We start from the raw sequence: 23,347 nt of genomic DNA, 5'->3' as shown, positions 1-23,347 counted from the left end.
AGATGACACGGCCCCCAAACCATCACTGACTGCGGAAACTTCACACTGGACCACAAGATACTTGGATTGATGCCTCTCCCCTCTTCCTCCAGACTCCGGGACCGAGATTTCCCAATGAAATGCAAAATTTACTTTCATCTGAGAACAGGACTCTGAACAGTGAGCGACAGACCAGTCCTTGTAGAGGCTTAGGAAACCTTTGCAGGTGTTTTGTGCTGATTAGAGTGTCACACCACGAGGTGACAATCTACTTTTAACCAATATTCTCATTTTCTGAGACACTAAATTTTGGGTTTTCACTAATGGTTACCATAATCATCAACATTAACAGAAAAAATGCTGGAAATAGATCCCCCTGTGTGCAATGAATCTATAGAATATATGAGATTCACTTTTTGAATTGAATTACTGCACTACATTAACTTTTTGATGATATTCTAATTCATTGAGAAGGACTAGTATATATATATATATATATATATATATATATATATACACACACATATATGCACACCGGTATATATTATTCCTGCCTCCTATGCAAATTAGGCATCCAGGAGTCACAGGCACAGAAGAGCCAAGCTTTCCTTTATTGTGCATTTTTTTTTACTCACATGACAGATCTACAAGCTTCAGGGGCCACACCTGGGTGGGTCCTAGTACCTCCCTGTGAGCTGTTCATGAGGAGCCGAGTTAAATAAAATTATTTTTGACACCACTAGGGGGCTTCACTATATTTATTATAAAGTTAAAACGGTTATTCCAGACAAAAGCATTTATTTCTTATCGACTGGATAGGTGATAAATGTTAGAACGGTAAGGGGTCCGACCGCTGGGACACCTACCAATTGCTACAGCGTGGGCCTGAATGACTGTGGCTAAAGGGGGGTTTGACTGGAGCGCCAGTCGAGCATGCGCCCTGCTGCTTCATAAAGTCTATGGCCCTCATGGAAACAGCCTCGCATGCCCCCTTTAATCGGAGATGCATAAGTGCCTGTGCAGTGAGCTCCCTCTAGTGGTGGCTGCAGGTAAAGAGATTTTGCCCCTGAGCTTCCTTGCTAAGCAATTAGTTAAATAGCTGTCAATAAGAAAGGATAGATTTCTGGGGATGGTCTATTTCATTAGAACAGGCTTAATTATTACGTAAAGCGCTGTCAAAGTTGAGAAAATGGTGACCAGTTCTCGAAGTAGACATGACTACAGAAACGTTTACTAACCTCCACAATGCGTCATGCCATAAAGCGTGTATCCCTTGTGACAGAGACATTCGTAACTTCCAGGGTAGTTGATGCAGATGTGGTCACAGGTTCTCTCAAAGGAACACTCATCAATATCTAAGAAAAAAAGGGAAAAAAGCATTACAAGAAGATGGCGGCCTCACTATGATTAAAGCGTAACCTCCAGACGAGAATGAATGCCCTATACATATAGGGCATTCATTCTCGTACATAGTAACGGAGTGCAGACTTTCTATTGTAAGCTCAGCTGTTTGCGCTCCAGACTTCTGCCTTCAGTTACTGGTACAGGAAGTAGCTGTCTGATACTCACCACCGTCAGCCATATTAGCTTACATAATCGGTCACCCAGACAAAAAAAATAACAAATGACAAAAAAACGTAACTTTTTCACGCAAACCCATACGAACATCATTCACGTGAAAACCATTCGCCCCTACAGAAAAAATGGGGCGGTCCTTGGAGCTAAGAAAAAATGGATCTGGCGCCACTCTGCCCACATCTCTATTTTTACCCCCAGCCATCCTACCACAGGCTCAGGGGCACCGTGACCAACCGCAGATGACTTAAATGCAAATTTTTTGCTCCTCGGACCCCCATAATGTATAATTTGGGAGGGACTATCCCCACTATGAATCCCACCCCCACCAATTTTTAACCAACCCCCCAAACCCGCCATCCACTGCTATGACAACAGACAAAACATACATGCAAAAACAAAACAGACCCAAACAAAAAAAAAACAAACACATCCACCAATAATCAAAAACGGACAAACAAGCACTCAAAATAATCAGGGAGGGAGGATGGGACGACCGCTGTGTGTGCTCCTTCCGGTTAGACTGGCGCTCAAACCAGAGCGCCGTCTAACACCACCTTGTGTCCCTCGTCTCCTCCCCTTCCTATTTCCCCTGTCATGCTGCCTCCCCCTATGCCTGTGGCATGGGTACGGCCGTTCTTTATGGCATACATGCCTTTGGCTGAAATATACCCCTTCAGTTTAACGTAAAATCAACCGTTTTCCTCATTTTCTTTCCGTAAATGAATGCAGTACACATGATGGGCACTAGATGGCAGCGGCGTATAGCAGTAGTGAAATGTAACTCCTGTATCTTTAAAGAACTCAAATGCAAAATCCAATAATCACTAAAAGCCCATTTATACAAAGTCATTGGTTTAGATCCAAATGATTCCGAGCATTTGTAACGATAATTGCGCTGTGTGAATGAGCAAAACAATCAACGTACATTGCGGGAGAAATTGATCGCACGTGTATTACAATTTTAACAATCTTCCATTCATGCATGATGGGAGTCTACTGCTCCGCTAGTAAGGTGTAAGCGAAGTCTTCATGTAAGGGATCTATGAGCGCTCTAAACAGGCCTTAGACCGTAGAGATCGAGGTAAAAAAATATATAAATATATGTAGATGTTCAGTATTGTGGCATGTGACGTGGCATGTGACGTGGCATTGTAGCCGCTTTACGGCTCAGACGCTGGGGGGGGGGGTCACTCATGTGCAGGAATATGTGGGGAAAAACATGGTGGTGACTTTTTGCGGTCTAGCTCCATTACGTGAGTTCTCAGAAGATCTGATGCAGGACACGACTATTTATTCTTTGCATCACTACAGTTCACTTTACGGTCATCCAGGAGGGGGGTATTCATGACTTTGTTAAAGGGCCCTATGAATTGTAACTCTGCTCTGGGCAGTGCAAGATATTTTAATATCGGGATAGGGATAAGCAGCTGCCAAACACCTCTGGCGCTGATTATCTCAGGGGGAGGGAGTAGGGTCAGACAGGTTACACTCTATGCTTGTTTAAATTAGATGGATCTTCAGGGAAAAATCTACTGTCTATGGCGAGATGCGCATAGAAACATACACCGGGGCAGGAGGAAGCAGCGGTGACATGATCTGTGTCCTCCCTGCATTTCTCTATAAGCAGATTACATGTAATATAATGGACACAAGGCATTATATATTATTAGCAGTGATTTGCATAAACAGGACTGCAGGGGTGAGACAGATCGTATCGTCTCAGGATCCTTCCTGTCCCGTTTGCCAGACAGATGCCGAGACGCCATTGCAACTTCACTAATTTCCCATAGCAGGCCGAAGTTTGTTTCTGCATTTGGGTCCCAGTGTTAAACATTTCAGCCCCCTGTGTTCAGTAGACCCAGGCTAACACGGTGATTGGGAATTTATTGAAGGGGTCTGCCTGGTTTAGTCAATCCCTGTCATATGGCCTATTAGGGTGCTTTTTCCTGGGGGGATGCTCACCAGTTGCTAAAACTAAAGACGGCCTTAGGACCTGTTCACACAGAGTATTTTGCAGGCAGAAAAAAATCTTCCGCAAAATTCCTTCAGGGAATGTTGAGGCAGATTTTGACCTGCCTGCACTTTCCTGCCTGGGTTTTCACAGCGTTTTTCACCCGCGGTCATTGAGGACAAAGGCAGAACCGCGGCAAGAAAGAACACGCCGCTTTTTATCCACCAGAAAAAAAACGCCTCCGTCTCCCATTGAAATCAATGGGAGGCGGTTTTGGCAGTTTTTTGGCTCTGATCAGACGCCGTTTCCACGTCAAAAAGCTCAGTGTGAACTGGGCCTTACACTTTCAACAGTTAACGGACAAATGCTCATCCAGTTGACAGCTATTCCTCCCGACCCCCATACACACGCACGAGCGTCAATGGGTAGAGAGGAATAATTCGCTGCAAGACACCTGCCTGATCCTTTTTTCTCAGACATGTGCAGAACAAACATTTAATACACATTAGACGGACGGCCGGCCGGTCCCGCTGAAATCGGCAGGTTGAATGGCGTAAGTCTAATGTGGATAGGCACTTAAAGGGGCTGCAGCTCCTGTTGGTCACCGGAGACACTAGGTTGGCGCATTACCATCATTGATGCCAGGTAAGTATGTCATGGAAAAACCCCTTTATAACAATTTATAACTTTCTGACAGCTGCCTCAGTTGCCTTTGCCCCCTTGCCCAAAAATCGGAGGCCTATGGTGGGTCTGACAGCCCCCACATCCCGATTCACACACATTGGATCCCTAAAATGACAAGATAAAGTTGATGTAAAAGGAGTTGATGCATGTGTGATCTTGGTAGACACATCTATATTTAAAAAAGTATTAACTATTTAATTCTAACAACAATTTCGACACTAGGGGGCATCGTTCCACCAGAGCCGATCGATGTGACTGTCAAGTAGGCGATCACACGCTCAGTTTGCTGACCAGCTAGTCTTTTATATAAAATATTTAAGAGGTCAACTCTAGAAAAATAAAATACAATTTTTGGAAGACCTTGACCGATCGAGCATCTTTTACCTTTAGGTCGGAGCTTGAAGCACCAGAGTTAATCCTGTGCTGGATGTTCTTGCCATTTCATAGCAGGCCGAGAGGGGAAAAAGCGAGCGGATGTAGCTCGGCCTTACCACAAAGTAAACCTTTAATAGGCAATTTAGTCCTAATTTAGACATGCAGAACATTGCTGCTCTTCCTCATTACCATTAGTAAAGTCAATAACAGAGCCACAGGCAGAGGAGGAGGAAGGAAGCAGAGGGCACTGTAACATATAAAAACCTCATTGCTTTACATCCCCGCTGCTTTTTTGATAATTTAGAGGGGGAAGGATAAATAAGGGGAGGGGGGTGCAGACTGCACACCTTGAGGCTCTTGACTGGGTTAGGCCTGTCGAGTCGTGCTTAAAGAGGCAGCGCTATACAGCAGGCCGAGAACCAAATGACTGCAAACAACCTTCATTGCATTCTCCAGAAAGACTAACATCTCCGATTAGGACGGCGCCGCTCTTTGCTGAACAGAAGTTCCTGCCGTATAAAGCGCAATGATCTAATGAGGAAATATCTCAAACTTTTTACAGATACAAAACCATAACATCGTGGTTATTTTTATATTTATGATGGTATACATAGTTTACTAACAGCATTCTGGCTTCTCTTCTTGAAGAGAAGCCCTAAGGGCTCATTCGCACGAACGTGAATCCCATCCGTGTGACGGCCGTTAAAACAACGGCCGTCACACGGACCCATGTATTTCAATGGGGCCGTTTGCACGACCGTTGTTTCAACGGAGCATGTGAACGCTCCGTTGAAAAATAGGACACGTTCCATTTTACTGCGCGTCACGCATCCCTCCATAGGCTCTCGTTTGTGGGGGATCCGTGACAACGCGTTCCGCACGGGTCCACGGCAGTTTTTCACGTCCGAGGTGGGCTACGTTCGTGTGAATGTAGCCTTATTCTTAGGTGTGAGTTTAGGTCACCCAGCAACCACATGACTTCCTGTCTTGGTGACCACCATTTCCCTATATGTATCTAGTTAAATGTGGTGACATGAAGTTCTATTTGCTATACAGTAGACTGCCTCTCCAAGTTACACAGGTAGATATTGGGTCATTGGCAAAGGATCAGTACCTATGTGATGTCAATCAAACATGTAAAATGGTGGGGCCATGCAGTCGGGAACTCCCTTGATCTTGAGAATAAAAATGGCTACACTCCCTCCCCAGCATAGGCTATATATAGTGCCTTGCAAAAGTATTGGTCTGGTCAAACCAATGAACTTCAGAAATCACATAATTAGTTGAATATGGTTCCCCCTGTGTCACATGATCTGTCACATGGCGGTATATATATACCGGATCTTATAGGCCCCTGAGTCTACAAAATCACTAGGCGTCATGAAGACCAAGGAGCTCTCCATACGGGTCAGAGAAAGTTGTGGAGTCGTATAGGTCGGGATTGGGTTATAAAAAAAACTATCCTAATATTTAAACATCCCACGGAACACCATAAAATCCATTATAACAAGATGGAAAGAACACGGCACAAAGGCAAACCTGACAAGAGAAGGCGCCCGCCAAAACTCACCCACCGGGCAAGGAGGGCAATAATCAGAGAGTCATCAAAAACACCAACGATAACACTGAAGGAGCTCCAAAGATCCACAGTGGAGATGGAAGTATCTGTGTATGGGATCCCTATAAGTCGTACACTCCACAGAGCGTGGCCAGGAAAAAAAACATTACTTAAAGAAAAAATTCAGAAAACACATTTTGGGTTCACCGAACAGCACGTGGCAGACGCCCCAAACCCACGGAAGAAGGTTCTCTGGTCAGAGGAGACAAAAATTTAACTTTTTGGCCCTAATGGGAAACTCTTTATGGGCCGAACACCCCAAGAACATCACTCCCACAGTGAAGCATGGTGGTGGCCGAGTCATGCCGTGGGGGCAGGGACTGGACAACTGGTCAGGATTGCAGGAAAGATGGATGGCAGTAAATACAGGGCAATTCTGGAGGAAAACCTGTGTCAGTTTGCCAGAGATTTGAGACTAGGACGGAGGTTCCCCTTCCAGCAGGACAATGACCCTAAACATACGGATAAAGCTTCACTGGAGGGGTCTAAGGGGAAAGATTAAAATAATAGGGTTGAGGTCTGGGCTGTGACCAGGCCATTCCAGGACGAGAATCTGTGACATGGCTTGAAGACTTTTGTACACCAACGCAATCATCTAACTTGACGCAGTTGGCGCAGTTTTGCCTGGAGAATGGGCAAAAATCCCAGCGTCTAAACGTGCTAAGTAATAGAGACGAACACCAAGAGACCGACAATTGCAGCAAAAGTATTGACATTGAAGTTCTCGATTTCTTGTACTGTATCACAGTAAAATAACACTGCAGAAAAATATATTTTAATTCAAGATTGTAAGACAACAAAACAGGGAAAAAACAAGGGGGTGAATACTTTTGCAAGGCACCGTATGTATATATGTATATATATATATATATATATATATATATATATATATATATATATACATACACACACACACACACTACCATTCAAAAGTTTAGGGTCACTTAGAAATTTCCTTATTTTTGGAAGAAAAGTACAGTTTTTTTTCAATGAAGATAACATTAATCAGAAATACACTCTATACATTGTTAATGTGCTAAATGACTATTCTAGCTGCAAACGTCTGGTTTTTAATGCAATATCTACATAGGTGTATAGAGGCCCATTTCCAGCAACCATCACTCCAGTCTTCTAATGGTACATTGTGTTTGCTAACTGTGTTAGAAGGCTAATGGATGATTAGAAAACACTTGAAAACCCTTGTGCAATTATGTTAGCACCGCTGTAAACAGTTTTGCTGTTTAGAGGAGCTATAAAACTGACCTTCCTTTGAGCTAGTTGAGAATCTGGAGCATTACATTTGTGGATTCGATTAAACTCTCAAAATGGCTAGAAAAAGAGAGCTTTCATGTGAAACTCGACAGTCTATTCTTGTTCTTAGAAATTAAGGCTATTCCATGCAAGAAATTGCCAAGAAACTGAAGATTTCCTACAACGGTGTGTACTACTCCCTTCAGAGGACAGCACAAACAGGCTCTAACCAGAGTAGAAAGAGAAGTGGGAGGCCCCGCTGAACAACTGAGCAACAAGACAAGTACATTAGAGTCTCTAGTTTGAGAAATAGACGCCTCACAGGTCCTCAACTGGCAGCTTCATTAAATAGTACCACGTGTCAACGTCTACAGTGAAGAGGCGACTCCGGGATGCTGGCCTTCAGGGCAGAGTGGCAAAGAAAAAGCCATATCTGAGACTGGCTAATAAAAGGAAAAGATTAATATGGGCAAAAGCACACAGACATTGGACAGAGGAAGATCGGAAAAAAGTGTTATGGACAGACAAATCTAAGTTTGAGGTGTTTGGATCACACAGAAGAACATTTGTGAGACGCAGAACAACTGAAAAGATGCTGGAAGAGTGCCTGACGCCATCTGTCAAGCATGGTGGAGGTAATGTGATGGTCTGGGGTGGCTTTGGTGCTGGTAAAGTGGGAGATTTGTACAAGGTAAAAGGGATTTTGAATAAGGAAGGCTATCACTCCATTTTGCAACGCCATGCCATACCCTGTGGACAGCGCTTGATTGGAGCCAATTTCATCCTACAACAGGACAATGACCCAAAGCACACCTCCAAATTATGCAAGAACTATTTAGGGAAGAAGCAGGCAGCTGGTATTCTATCTGTAATGGAGTGGCCAGCGCAGTCACCAGATCTCAACCCCATAGAGCTGTTGTGGGAGCAGCTTGACCGTATGGTACGCAAGAAGTGCCCATCAAGCCAATCCAACTTGTGGGAGGGGCTTCTGGAAGCATGGGGGGAAATTTCTCCCGATTACCTCGGCAAATTAACAGCTAGAATGCCAAAGGTCTGCAATGCTGGAATTGCTGCAAATGGAGCATTCCAAGACCAAAGCAAAGTTTGAAGGAGAAAATTATTATTTGAAATCAAAATCATTATTTCTAACCTTGTCAATGTCTTGACTATATTTTCTAGTCATTTTGCAACTCATTTGATAAATAGAAGTGTGAGTTTTCATGGAAAACACAAAATTGTCTGGGTGACCCCAAACTTTTGAACGGTAGTATATATATATATATTCTATAACATTATGCAAACTGGGGAACAATTCCTGGTTATGGGGCACCAATTTGCTATCAAAAATTGGTCTGCTTACCCTTAGCAACCAATCAGAGCTCAGAAGGCCAGATTACCTGGAGATTTATCAAAACTCTCGAAGGAAAAGTGGAGCAGTTGCCCATAGTAACCAATTGGGTTGCTGCCCTTATTTCCCAAAGGGCCTTTGAAAAATGATGTGAAATCTGATTGGTTGCCGTGGTTAAATACTCCATTTATACTTTGAGAGTTTTGATAAATTTCCCCCTTTTGCGTTTTCTCTTTATACAAAGATATTAAAAATCATATTCAGCTTTTTCTTAAAGGATATTTCCATCTTAGACATTTCTGGCACAGCCACAGAATATGCCATACATTTTTCTGGAACCCTCACCTATCGGTAGGACCCAGTGACCCTTTTGAAGCGTGAGAAGGGTTGCCACCCGGCCGCTGAACCACAAGCCCCGGCCGGAATCCACATCATGAAGCCGATGAAAAACTTTAAATAGCTGCAGTCAATGTTATAAAATAATAAAAAAAGAATATTCACCTTTTAAATTCCCCTGCCGCTCCAGCTCCGACATTCCCTTGGTCCCCAGCAGGGGGATTTCAACTATGAGTTTTTTTTTATTTTATAATGAGGTCTGATCAGAGGTCTGGAGTAAAAGGGGTCAATGTGTGGGGCGCTATCTACAGGGGGCACTGTGTGTATCACTTTCTACAGGGGGCAATTTTAATGGGGCACAATGTGTGTTTGACACAATTGTATCCATGGGGCAGATTGTGTGTGGGGTTTGGCCGACAAACACTATACACACACTGTATACACACACACACACACACTATATACATACTGTATACACACACACACACACTATATACATACTGTATACACACACACACACACTATATACCTACTGTATACACACACACTATATACATACTGTATACACACACACACACACACACACACACACTGTATACACACACACACACACACACTGTATACACACACACACACTATATACTTACTGTATACACACACACACTATATACATGCTGTATACACGCACACACACTATACATACTGTATACACACACACACACTATACATACTGTATACATACACACACACACAGACAATACATACTGTATACACTCACTATACACACACTATACATACACACACTACATACTGTGTATACACACACACACACACTACATACTGTGTATACACACACACACTACATACTCACACACTACATACTGTGTATACACACACACACACTACATACTGTGTATACACACACACTACATACTGTGTATACACACACACTACATACTGTGTATACACACACACACACACACACACACACACACACACTACATACTGTATACACACACACACACACACACTACATACTGTGTATACACACACACACACACACTACATACTGTGTATACACACACACACACACACACTATACATACTGTATACACACACACAAGATACATACTGTGTATACACACACAACACACTATACATACTGTACACACACACACACTATACATACTGTATACACACACACAAGATACATACTGTGTATACACACAAGACACTATACATACTGTACACACACACACACACACTATACATACTGTATATACACACACACTATACATACTTTATATACACACACACACACTATACATACTGTACACACACACACTATACATACTGTATACACACAGACTATACATGCAGTATATACATAGAAGCAGGAACTTGACCTCCGTTCCTTTCATTATTAATAACCAGAGGCGGTTTCCTCTCAGGGCAGTTATTAGACAGTCATTGCTTTCTCTGCAGCACAGGATATATCTTGGCTTCATTTGCGTAAATGAGAATTTATTGTCCTGGAAGCGATAGACTTGTGCTCATAAAACCATGACAAGTCATTTTTTCTCTCGCTCTTCTTGTTTATACAATTGGTCGTGTTGGGGGTCCTTAGAGAAGGTTTCTTATTGTTAGGTAACCAACATTACAATTAAAATACAAGCCTTATTGGGAGAGAGTCCGCTGCAGCAGAAAATCAAACTTCTCTGATAAAAAAAATAACTTTTTGAAGATCACTATATTTGATAGAAGAGGCGAGTACAGGTAATAGTTGCTGGGAAAGGAGAGGAGGGGGAAAATCGCATATGGAGCAAGAGGGGCCGACAAAATAGTGCTGTACAACTAATGGTATAGTACAACCAAGGGAAGTCAAATACAGCCGTATAACTTTAGGGTGCAGTCACACATGGCAAATTTTGTTACAGAAATCCATGCAACTGCTGCAGAACAACCCTGCTCAGATGAATGGAACTGTTTTTTAAGCCGCTTCTGACTACACCCTTAAGGCCTGTGTCACGATCTGAGGGTATGTGGACCCACTGGGCCGTACCACCGTAGCGGGATAGCAGCTGGCCAAACAGTGTACCAAGTCAATGTCTATATAGTCCAAGCACAAGGGTACCTGTAACAGTTCAGACAGTAGTAACGGCAAGGCTCAGATGGGACCTTGGCAGCAGACACCAGGCGTGGTGTCACACAGCAGGCGTGACCAATGGCACAACACGACTCCAACTTTCTAAGGCACAGGAACAACGGTAGCAAGGGATACAGGATACAGGTACGGGAAAACTGGGAACAGGTTAACACTAAGGGACCATTTGCAAGACTAACATGGGTAAACACAACAACGCTCAGGCAATGTAAAAGGGCATAGCCCTTTTTATAGTCCAGGGTGATCATGGATTAGATGATTATTTTCATGTGCGCGTGCTGGCCCTTTAAGGCCAGGCACGAGCGTGCGCGCGCACCCTACGGGACACAGCAGAACGGAGCGGAAGTGAGTGCTGGCATCTCCTGGGGAGATGCGGGCCAGCGCTCACAGATCCATGGCTGCGGCCGTCGGGGGGTGAGTAATCCTGACGGTCCGCGGCCATGGACGCTACAGTATCCCCCCCTCTTACGCCCCCTCTTCTTGGGACCAGATCGAGAGAGGAACTATTTAGTGAGGGCAGGAGCATTGAGGTTCTCTTCTGGCTCCCAGGACCTCTCGTCTTGACCAAACCCCTTCCAATCCACCAAATAAAACGTTCTTCCTCCTACTTTTTTGAAGTCCAGGATCTCCTTAACCTCGAATACATCGGAAGAACCGCTGGGAGCAACTGCAGGGCTAGGCTTTTTTGTATTGCGGTTCAGGAGCACAGGTTTCAGGAGGGACACATGAAAGGAGTTGGGGATCCTGAGGGTAGGATGCCTGCAGAATAGAGGACCGGGTTTGTTGCCAGACCTGTAGAAAATCTCCAAATGCAGTCAGCTGCGGATACCACGGATGTAGTCGGAACAGGAAGAGGAATTCGTGGATGTAGGCCAGAGACAATGTAGAATGGTGTGGAGATGGTGGACTCACTTGTGTGGTTGTTTTACGAGAACTCGGCCCATGGAAGAAGCTGAGCCCTTTTATAGTCCAGAGTGATAATGGGTCAATTGATTATTATTTTCATGTATACGGGACGCAGCAGAATGGAGCATCACCTGGGGAGGAGATGCGAGCCAACAGAACCATGGCTGCGGCCGTCGTGGGGGGGGGTGAGTAATCTCGACTATCTGCGGCTGTGGAAGCTACATAGGCCCTTTTACACGGCCATATATGGGCCGAGAAAATGATAGCTGATCAACAAGACAGCTCGTTGATCGACGCTCGTTTGCTCCTTTCACAAGGAGCAATGACTAATTATATATGGGGACGAGCTATTGTTACTACGATTATTCGTCCCCATACATTTCCATCATGTTGGCAGCGTACCACCCTGTTAATGTTAACTAGCGACCATTTTATTGGCCGCATAGACGAGCAGATCAGTCGAGGAACGAGCGTTTGCTTGTTCATTGATTGATTGTTGCCCTGTTTACACAAGGAAATGATCGGGAACGAGAGTTTATATGAACATTTGTTTGCCCGATTATTGGCCCGCGTAAAAGGGCCTTTAGTGTGAGATTTCTCTCTGATGTAAGGCAGGAATTAATGCGTATAGTGCACTGTTAAAAACCTTACATCTGATGACCTACTTTCAGAGCTTTATATTAAGGACTCCAGAATGATGAGACCATGGCTTTGACTATATAACTTCTGGCAAACCTACTGTCCATATTTAGTGATCTACGACTCACAATATATTCACATGAATTTTTGAAAAATTTGGCAGCCAAATCTACTCCAGGGGTCTATATGGCCAAATAATAATATAAAAAGACTGGGCAAAGACAATTAAATCTAAGGGAATTTTATATTATAATCACATGTTTTCCTTTCCAAAAACACCCACAGGTCCTTGTAATAAGAAATGGAAAACTGATTGGAGTTTAACCAGAGGATCAAAGCCTGTAAATACATTACAGCAAATAAATTACCCAATAAAGAAGTATTGCTCATTAAACATAAAGCCTATTATTGTCAGAGGGTGGCCATATTTTGATGTGATGAAGAAGAATATGCATAGAAATGGCAGTATGATGGATCCGCAGGAGCCAATTACCCTGCTGGATCTCATAAACTGTTCCCCAGAAGTCTATCATTAACAAACTTGGGATAAAATGAGACATACAAACAATAAAAAAGGGGAAGGTGACAGCCATCATCACACCACAAACAACTGTGAGAGGATCCAAGATAACAAGGCCAAAAAGACCATTAATTGCGGTCTAGTGGTTCCTAAAACCTTCAAGTCTTATTTTTTATATTCTTGCCAAGTGCTTATTATACCCTGGACTTTTATTTTCTGCTTTAAACAAATCCAATAATCACACATAGAAATACCTGTGGCGAATAGTCTGGAGTGTGGTGAAGTCAAATTCTGTTTGGCCCGGTCTGAAGATTCCGTGAACTTCAAGCATTGATTTTCGGCAAACCTGCATTGTTCGATGACCCCAAATTATCTGAAGACTATGACCCTCTTTTATTAATTACCTGGCCATGCTCAGTTCCGTAGATTCATAGATTATTATATGACTTATATTTCCCATTCAACCACAGTTAAAGGGGTTATCTCATTGCAGAGAAATCCTTTAATATTAGAGGTGGATGCAGCTCCCGACAAACCCGGCAAAAAGAGTTTTTAGTCGAGGGAAGCCTCAGCTAGTCAAATGTTACCACTGCAGGGGAAATGTAGTATTACATGGCAGCCACTCCAATGAGCAGTTCTCCGTTCTAGCTCATAGAGGAGAGTCCCGAGCAGGGTACCCTCTTCCATGATGTTCATATGCCCAGAGACAACCCCTTAACATTTACTACCGTTCATTTTAAGTCCTACAAAACCATAGTCATTACATAAATATATACACTCCACAACACGTTGTAAAAAACACTTGGATTTTGTTACTTTTTGTCATGCCGTTTTTGAAATTTTACTTGCAATACCATTCCTAACCAGAAGGAGTGCTGTTTAAGAGAAGCAAGACTGAGAATAAAATGTTGCTAGTGTTGTTTGGCCAATGCTTATAAGTAGACACTGTATGGCATGGTTATTTGTACACTGTATGAACATATACAATACAGAGGGACACCAACTGCAAAGGCACCATCTAACAAAGCCGGCCTTGTGAGCAGAGGTCACTGTGCAGAGAGAGGGAGGAGGGAGGAGCAGCTGAGCTGTCCCCATCACCTGTTGGCAATGGTGGATTCTGTGTTGTCTGCCTCTGGCTCGATAGTAGAGGTATAACCTTTCTTTAGGATGCTGGCCTCTGAAAAGTGCAAAGCAGGAATTGTTATCCTATTGTGAGTACTCAGTGGCCAATGTGAAAAATTAGTTTTCCTTCAAAAACCATCACTTCCCCAAACAGTAACCACATATGCTCTCAAGCCTCTAGAACGTCAAGCGATGGCTACATAGACCTCCAAATATAGAGCCTTACAAATAGTAGCCTGAGAGAGTAGGTCGAAGGCCAAACTATACTATGAATTATTTTTTTCTGTATCCGACTATTGCTCTTGACCTTTCTTAAAAAAAAAACAGTTTGGGAACCTGTGTCCTATAGGGTCAAATTAACCATGTAGCTTATAGGGGGGAGTAATTCTCTCCTTATACTGGACAGGGTTTATGAAGACGTCACCATTGATAAAAACCGTAGGGGAATAATTAACATTACTGCCCACCATTGACATCTACAAATAAGTACAATTATTTTAGTCCCAAGGAACCATTCATGCAAAAATGAATACTGTAAAGGGTTTCACTGAGTGCTCTGTTCTGCAACAAACGCCTCTAGGCAGAAATAAATTATTATTTTAATGTCATACATGGAAGATAGATGAGGTATCGGTCGTCTTGGTTTCTTTTCTGGCTTCTATTCATCAGAGAACTCGTGATCTGTCATAGGTTTCACAAAAAAGCAGACGTACCACATCAACAACTAAACACAACATGTCGTTCCATCCCATTTAGGCTCCAGTGGACCATGGACGCTAGTTGGCTTTGGCCAAGGCAAGCAGCTATCGGCCAAAAAAAAATGCTATTCCTATTATAGTCATAGGAGTCGACGGGATATTAATAACCAAGTTGTGAGTAATGGAACATTCTGCTGCCCTTAACAGGCGATTTTATTTATTTCACACTATCACATTATAGGAGGTAAATTAGAATTTAAAAAATAAAACGGTAACCTAGTTCTTCAGAAAAATATGGAGATCATTAGTGAAGGCTCTTCAAGGGTGTCCAAAATCAGAGTTGTTTCAAAATAAAACTTAATGTATCCCTAATAGAATTAGTTGTTCTTGCAAATGACCTACCAAGGCTCTCATGTCTTCAAAGCTGTTCGAGATGCCAGCAAGGTCTAGTTTTTTGGAACAGGATTGGTAAGAATTATAGCTTAAACACATTAGAACTTAACATTTGATATTTGGGACTGGGCAAAAAAAAAACAACATGATATAATAATTATATGAATGGCTGGATATGTTTACGGGGTCCCTGGACTCCAAAACTGAAGTTCTCAGATATGAAACAAGCTTATATACATACTTGGCATTCCACAGAATTGGTTTTTAATAAGGGTCTCCAGGACAACATAAATTTGGCTGAAATAAAAAGCAAGACATGGCCAACGTTCTACTATGCCGCCTGTCGAAAGTTTCTCACCAGGACAGCCCTAAGATGAAGGAGTGGATGCATTTTGACCTACTAAACACCACCATGATGTGTCAACTGAGGGACCAAACTGAAGAGCAACCTCTATAGTAGTAGGGCTCGCCTCTCCCATAGCGACACCGGTTGGTCTCTTCGTATCACCAAGATGATTCATTGGTCACCAACTAGAGAGAGGAATTCCCAGAATTTACTAAAGTCCAAGGATGTTCGCAACACTGCTAAGGATACAACTACAGATACGTGATCCCTCTTGGCACTGCCGTTTGCTCAAGAGGACTTGGCGACGGACAGGGACTAGCAATAATATATGGGTTGTGTTTCATTTTACATGGTTGGCACTTCAGGAAACGAAATTATGCCATTTTACAGAGATCTTAAATGGGTTTTCCCACCATAGACTCGTGTTTTATAGGTGGGGTTCCCACCTCTCAGTAGAATGTACCAGCTGGTAGAACGGGGACTCTGGTTTCCCCCATCGGTACGAGTCCAAGAAGTGGGACCTCCACCTATCAGAAATTTAATTTTACAGGGGGAGACCACTCAGTGCCAATTCTAGAATCCAAGAAGGGAATTATTGCTTTCTTACTTATGTCTCATTCAATGACTAAGTATTCTTAAGGGCCATTTCTATAAACATCTGCCTTTATATATATATATCTCAGGATCTGAATGCTTAAGCTAAAGTCAGAAATTTGTATGATGATCATCATTGAAATTACTGGAAATGGGGTGCATGTGGGCTGTTATGTGGTTGTTGCTCTCTCAGGGTAGGAGTACTAATATATGTAGGTATAGACTAAATGAAAAAAGAAAAGACCAGGATAGAGTCTGTCAATTCTTGCAGATGGGTGACAGGATTACTAAAGTTTTATATAGCCTCCTAAATGTCTATGGATACAAATTCCTCTCTCACAATCACAGTAGGAAGAACAGCTCTGAAGCACAAACTGCTACTTGTAATAAGTTAAACACTGTGCAGACTAGAATTGTAACACTCATGAGATAAGGTTTGTTGAAGGTTTGTAATAAATCTTGAAGATGTCGGTTTACCTTGGCAGGTGCGTTCATCTGTTAGTAACTTATATCCCTTCTGGCAACTGCACTCAAAGCTGCCAACTGTGTTGCGGCAAAAATGGTCACATCCACCATTGTTTACTAAGCACTCATCAATATCTGAAATAAAAAGGGGTAAAAATGTCAGACACTATGGCTTTTCATTGTATTCCAATAATATCTGGTATAAACTGTAGTAATTAAAGGAACACTTCAGACAAAACTGATACACTGCTATGCTTAGTGCAAGGCTTGAGGGGGCGGTGCATGACAAAGATTAAAAGAACAGAGAATTCTCCGCCCCCACCGGGACCTGCTCTAGGCTTAGCACAGGGTATAAGTTTTGGTTGAAGTGACCGAGACACTGACGAAGTCATATCAAACACGGCTGGGTTAAACGTAATTAATCCATCTGCAAAATAGACCACAGAAAGAGCAGCAATAATTATTATGGTATTTCAAACAGGGATGACCTTTTTTTAAACACCCTATTAGGGAATTCTTAACTAAGAGGGGATCCCCTGTTCAAGACCCTCTTCTATCAGCCAGAAATAAGAGCGGCTACAAAGAAAGTCCCTCGCTTCGGAGGACCCAGCATTTCTGCGCATTACTAATACAGCCCATTAAATTTGTTGGGAGGGGTGTAATGCTTCATTTATCCTGTGGTGGTGCTGCAGGGAAATTGAACACTTACTGGAGGTTGCTCACAACGGATCTGATCCAAAAAGGACAGCCCCTTTACAAGTTGTTTTTTTTATTAGAATTCGCTGAGGATTGCCTGTCAATTTTGATTAGAGAGAGTCCTTGCTTCTATTATATATTATTGTTATATATTCTAGTGATATGACTACAAGCTGTGTACAGCGCTACAGAATATGTTGGTATTATATGAGTAACAAACAAAATAAACAATTAAGTAAATTAATCTTTACCGAACAAACATTTACTTTCATGGGGCTGATTTACAGTCCTAGTCCTAGATCTGATTGGTTGTGATGGGTTACAGCCCCTAGCTGCCATTTTAACAATAGGACTTTTCTGGCCTTCCTCACTGTTCACCTTCTTTGAAGTCAGAGAATTTCCCTCATAATCTATGGAGGAGAACGCTGCACCTCGACAAAAGCGAATCTCAAACCTATTGTTTTCTTTTGCTCCAATTCCCAGGGAGGGAGATTTTCTGGTGCGGTCTACTATTTACAATAAAAACAGAATATTTCTCCTCTGCCAACTGATGTGTAATATCTAAAATTAAAGCCAGCTGAGTGATCTTGAGCGCGGTCAGTGCTCTCTACAGAGAAGTGCAAAATCTATATATGACAGAGAGTAAGCGAAGAGCCTACAACTGTCTTGTGGAACTGCAAGTCCCAGCATGTCCTGCCATTGTGTACACAAGAGGAAAAAAATAAAGAGGATGTAGGAAATTAGAAAAACATGGCTGTTTTCTACCAGAAACAGCGCCTCTCTTCGCCATGGACTGTCTCTGGTATTGCAGCTCAGCCTCATTAACTTGAGCAGGACTGAGCTGCAATACCAGGCACAGCCTATAGACAAGAGTGGCGCTGTATTTGAAAGAAAGTCACCATGTTTTTTGAATATCATACAACCCCTTTAAAGCGGTTTATGGCTGCTATTTAGCAAGTAAAAAAAGATAACGATGTTCTACTACTCCAGTGCCTGGTAATGCCTGCGTTTAAGGAACCTTCCCCGCCTTAAATCAAAAAGTACCAGTAATTATTGATGATCGAGTTGTCCACTTTTGTCAAGTGACATGGTCACTAACTCCTAGTTGCACCTCGTTCTGAAAAATTCAGAAGATGCAGCAACAGGCAGGTAGTCCGGGTGGCTCAGTAGGAGCGCCATTGGGAGTTAGATGGCCTCGGCAACTGGACCACCCTGGACATCCTGCCACAAATTTAGGCATAAGATGCAGCTATTCAGTAGCTTCTTAGTTATATCTGACAATATGGGGTCATTACAATTTCTACAGGGTTTTTTTTCCCAGGGAAACAGCGGTACTCTTGCCCATGGGCTGCATCTGGTATTGAAGCATTTACATGAAGGGGATGAGCTGCAATACCAAAACACAGCCTATGGATAGGAGTGGCGCTATTTCCAGGAAAAAAAACGCAGACTTTTTTTTCAAAGTCCCAGACAACCCCATTAAAGGGGTTGTCCCAGAATCGAAGAAGAGCACCTATCCACAGAATAGGTGATAGGCAGTCGAGAAGTAAGGAGGAACAGAGGGTTCGGAACCCTTGTTTGCTCGATCAGTGGGGGTCCCAGTGATCAGGCAATTATCGAATAAAGTGGGTGAATAAATATACTACAAAGTCCTATCTGTTCTTTCTGTAAAATGGAGACTTGGGCTAGCTCGTTCAGTCTGGAAGCAGACAAGGTGTCTTGGACGGAGAACGACCTCAGCATGGAATATTGTTTTATTGTGCTTGATATTCATCATCGTCCAACATTTTCACGTATTTAATGCACTGGATTAAGAGTTCCAGAACTTGTTCTTCAGCCAGAGGTCGGATATAATATCAGATATTAATATCAGTGACTTGGATCTTGTCTAAGACACAGAGACAATCAAACACATGCCGGTCAGACACAAAGGAGTAGGAGACTGAAAGACATTTTTTAGAGACTCTGTGTAAATGACTCTGAAGTCTTCGTGCCCTTTTACAGATCGCTCACAGATCGCTCGTTTCCAATCATTGCCCATTGTATCCAGGGCAAAGATCAGCAGATAAACGAGCAAACGGTCATTCATCGGCTGATTGTGTCGTTTTAAATGCCTTAAATATTATAGTTGACGGCAGCACATCTCCCTGTGTAAACATCTGCCGACATGATAATAATGTATGGGGACGAGCGAACGGAGTAAGGAGCGCTCGTCCCCATCCATAGCTCCATGTGACAGGAGAAAACGAGGTTTCGTTGATCGGCGCTCATTTTCATGGCCCATGTCGGATCGTGTAAAAGTACCCTTAATCCGATATTGAATACATTAATATGGTCATTGATAAGATATGAACAGATGGCAGGTTATAATGGGTATATAGGTGCTCCTGCATGCTTACCTCTGACTATATTTTATACACAGATTTATTATATATATATATATATATATATATTTATATCTTTTTGGGGTCTTTTTTTAGGCAAAAGGCCAAGATAACCTTACATTACATTCTTCTCATAAAACAACACATTACAATATTTTAAGTTCCAAAATTTTATTTTTCATATTTTATTTCATCTCTATTTTTTTAATGAACGATAGAATATTTTATCTATTTTTATCTATTTTTTTATTACATATTTTTTTATTTACATATTATATTATTTTTTTTACATTTGTGTTTGATATTTTTTTTGCCAAAAATAAATTATATTTTTATTGGCCTGCAACATCATCTTAGATAATACCTTCCTTTAAAAGGAATTTGTTTTGCTGCTCTTTGGGAATTCAAGCAGATGATAAAATTCCAGTCATTGACACAAGGCCTCAATCTAACGCCTGGATTTATGAGCCACTACATGGACACACGTCACGTCCCCCAGACTGACTCCAGATGCCTTAACTCCTAAATCATCACCCCTATAACCTCAGTTTTATTGCCCCGGCTTATCTTAATGATGTATCACCCCAAGTACTAATTGTCTCTGTGTAACATCTAAATGTTGTACTTTTTTCTAAGTCATTGATTTGTAAACTTGCCTGAAGAAGGAGCCTCTGTGCTCTGAAAGCCGCATATAGAACTTCTATGGTTAGCCAATAAATGTATCATACCTACAATACCTTTGTCTTTTTTGACACAAAAGTATTTAACATTGCATTTTGCTGCTCTAAATTGTCCAAAAATGCTGAATATTTAATAATACCCCGTGATGTAGATAAAGGAATCAGGAAGTTCAATCTATATTTTTCCAATATGGCACAGATCTCACAAGTGGGTGAAAAGATTCAATAAGTATTGTCCGTATCTTGCAACATTTTGTTCGTATGCATTACTTAAAGTGTAGCTAAACGTTTGACAAACTTCTGACATGTCATAGGGACATGTCAGAAGTTTGGATTGGTGGGGGTCCGAGCACTGAGACCCCCACCAAATCACAAAGCAGCTGAAGCGCTCGTGTGAGCGCTCAGCCGCTTCGAGTCTGAACGGCTTTTTCTGGAAATAAATGTATCGGTGTACGGACTCAATAGAAAGTCTATGAATCCGTACTCCGATACATCTGTTTTCCGGAAAAAGCCGAACAGACACGAAGCGGCTGAGCGCTCACACGAGCACTTCAGCTGCTTCGTTCTAGCGATTGGTGGGGGTCTCAGTGCTCGGACCCCCACCAATCCAAACTTCTGACACGTCACTATGACATGTCAGAAGTTTGTCAAACGTTTAGCTACACTTTAAGGCCCTTTTACACTTGTCGATTATCGGGCAGACAAGCGTTCACAGAACGCTCGTTGCCGATAATTGCCCTGTGTAAACAGGGCAGCGATCAACAGGTAAAAGAGAAAAAACACTCAATCATCTGCTGATCGTATCGTTTTAAAAAACTGAAATATTATCATTGTCTGCAGCACATCTCCCTGTGTAAAGAGGGAGATGCGCTGCCATCATGATAATAAGGAATGGGGACGAGTGATCGGAGTAACAACCGCTCGCCCCCATCCATAGCTCCTTGTGACCGGAGCAAACGAGCGCCGATCAACGATGTCTCGTTGATTGGTGATTGTTGCACCGAGCAAAATTGGCCGATGCAGTAGGGCCTTTACTTCCTAAACGGTTTTCTTTTCTGATTCAATGCACCGTATATGGACTGTGACAGCCAATTCCTCTACCAAAATAGTCCTCAAGGCCATATTGTAAGTCTGGAATTACGTAACCGTCCTTAAATTATTTGATAGTTGTTCCAAATCTTAGAAACTTTTGTGTACATCACACCTCAGATACTAAAAAACATGTCAATGATGACTAAATTGGTGAGAGTAGTTATCTTAAAAGGTGGCACATCTTTATAGTGAACTCAAGAAAGTCAATAACTCTTAGCTTAGGTGGTCAAAGCCTTCCCCCCAATGGACTTCTTTCGGTTTATTGGCATGGACTACTTAAGGCTCCACCATGGGTTACATCAACGACAGCACCTACTCCACATTCGAGCAGCTCAAATTTTTGGCTCTCACTTTATTGCCCTAATCTCTGTCTCCAATGTCTGGAGATGCTAGCGGTCTTTGGGTTCAGACCATGTGCTCCTTAAAGAGAACCAATAATATGACTAGATGTTCAGTTCTGAATAACATCAAAGGGGCTGTTTTATCAAGACAACCTCTACCCATATGCCCGCTCCAGAACAGAGAACCGCTCTGTAAAAGTAGGAGAAGGACCCAGCGCATCCATGCATTACATGGAGGGCCATCCATTTGAATAGCCTGCATGTAATGCTACATTTCCCCTACAAGGGAAAAGCGTGGCTGATCGCCAGGGGGTGGAGAAGTCAGACCACCATTGGCAATCAGCTGAACACCACGCCGAAAACCTATTTTGAAATACCTTATTACGTCATTCTAAGTTAATAGAAAGGGGTCTCTAGTTTGGGACCTTCAGCTATTTATCAATCTGGAGCAGAGAGCGGCTACAAAGAGAGCAAATCTTTTTATGGCGGAACCAGAATGTCCATGCATTACACAGACCTCCCATTGATTTCAATAGGCACCATGCAATGCTTCATTTCCCCTGTGGTGGTGCTGCAGAGGAAGGAAACACTTGCTGCCAGGATTCTCTTAAGATTACAACTGATCACTGTGGTTTCCAGCAGCAGGACAGCCTATTTTTTTGAAAACCTTCTAATAAAGAAAAACAGAAGCTTGAAAGAGCGGACAACTGACATCTGCAGAGTACCTGTACAAAAAGGATTATACCTGAGCTCTATACAAACCCATACACAATAGGTGCAATACACAAGCCTAGTTGAGCAGGTCATGGTATAGAAAAGCCAGCAGTTATTTTAGACATTATTCTGTTTGTCATCTGTTTAACTCTTGAAGAATAATTGGCTAAAACGAAGTCCTTTATTCCATAAACAGGTGCAGTCCACATAAAAAGGCCCATATTATTCCATTGTATTAGGTTTTTTCTTGTGCGGGGAGCAATGTAATTGACTATATTTTCTTTGGAGAACTAGACCGTACTTGCAACAAGCCGGGGGGTGGGGGAGAATAAAAAGTGACATAATGGTGGACTGTAGGACTGGGCGATTATGACCTAAATCAAAATTAATGTAACCTCGATCACGATTAATGAACTAATATTTAGGCCACACCTCTTTTTAAATGCCACGCCCCCTATTTGCATGCTACGCCA

The 23,347-nt window shown here is 42.4% G+C and overlaps 1 protein-coding gene across 1 annotated transcript in view; it reads right to left on the bottom strand.

Moving 5' to 3' along the window:
* SCUBE1 (signal peptide, CUB domain and EGF like domain containing 1) overlaps window positions 1-23,347 on the bottom strand; it is a 205,700-nt gene that overhangs the window by 21,393 nt on the left and 160,960 nt on the right. Inside the window, exons 9-10 of the mRNA XM_075855615.1 lie at window positions 16,980-17,102; window positions 1,218-1,334 (exon numbers count right to left, since the gene is read on the bottom strand). Coding sequence (XP_075711730.1) covers window positions 1,218-1,334; window positions 16,980-17,102 — 240 coding nt within the window. The remainder of the gene's footprint in view (window positions 1-1,217; window positions 1,335-16,979; window positions 17,103-23,347) is intronic.

The sequence above is a fragment of the Rhinoderma darwinii genome, chromosome 3 (assembly GCF_050947455.1).
Source record: "Rhinoderma darwinii isolate aRhiDar2 chromosome 3, aRhiDar2.hap1, whole genome shotgun sequence".
NCBI classification, from domain to species: domain Eukaryota; kingdom Metazoa; phylum Chordata; class Amphibia; order Anura; family Rhinodermatidae; genus Rhinoderma; species Rhinoderma darwinii.
Note: the sequence above shows the minus strand (reverse complement) of the source record. Positions and strands in the feature narration are given on the sequence as shown.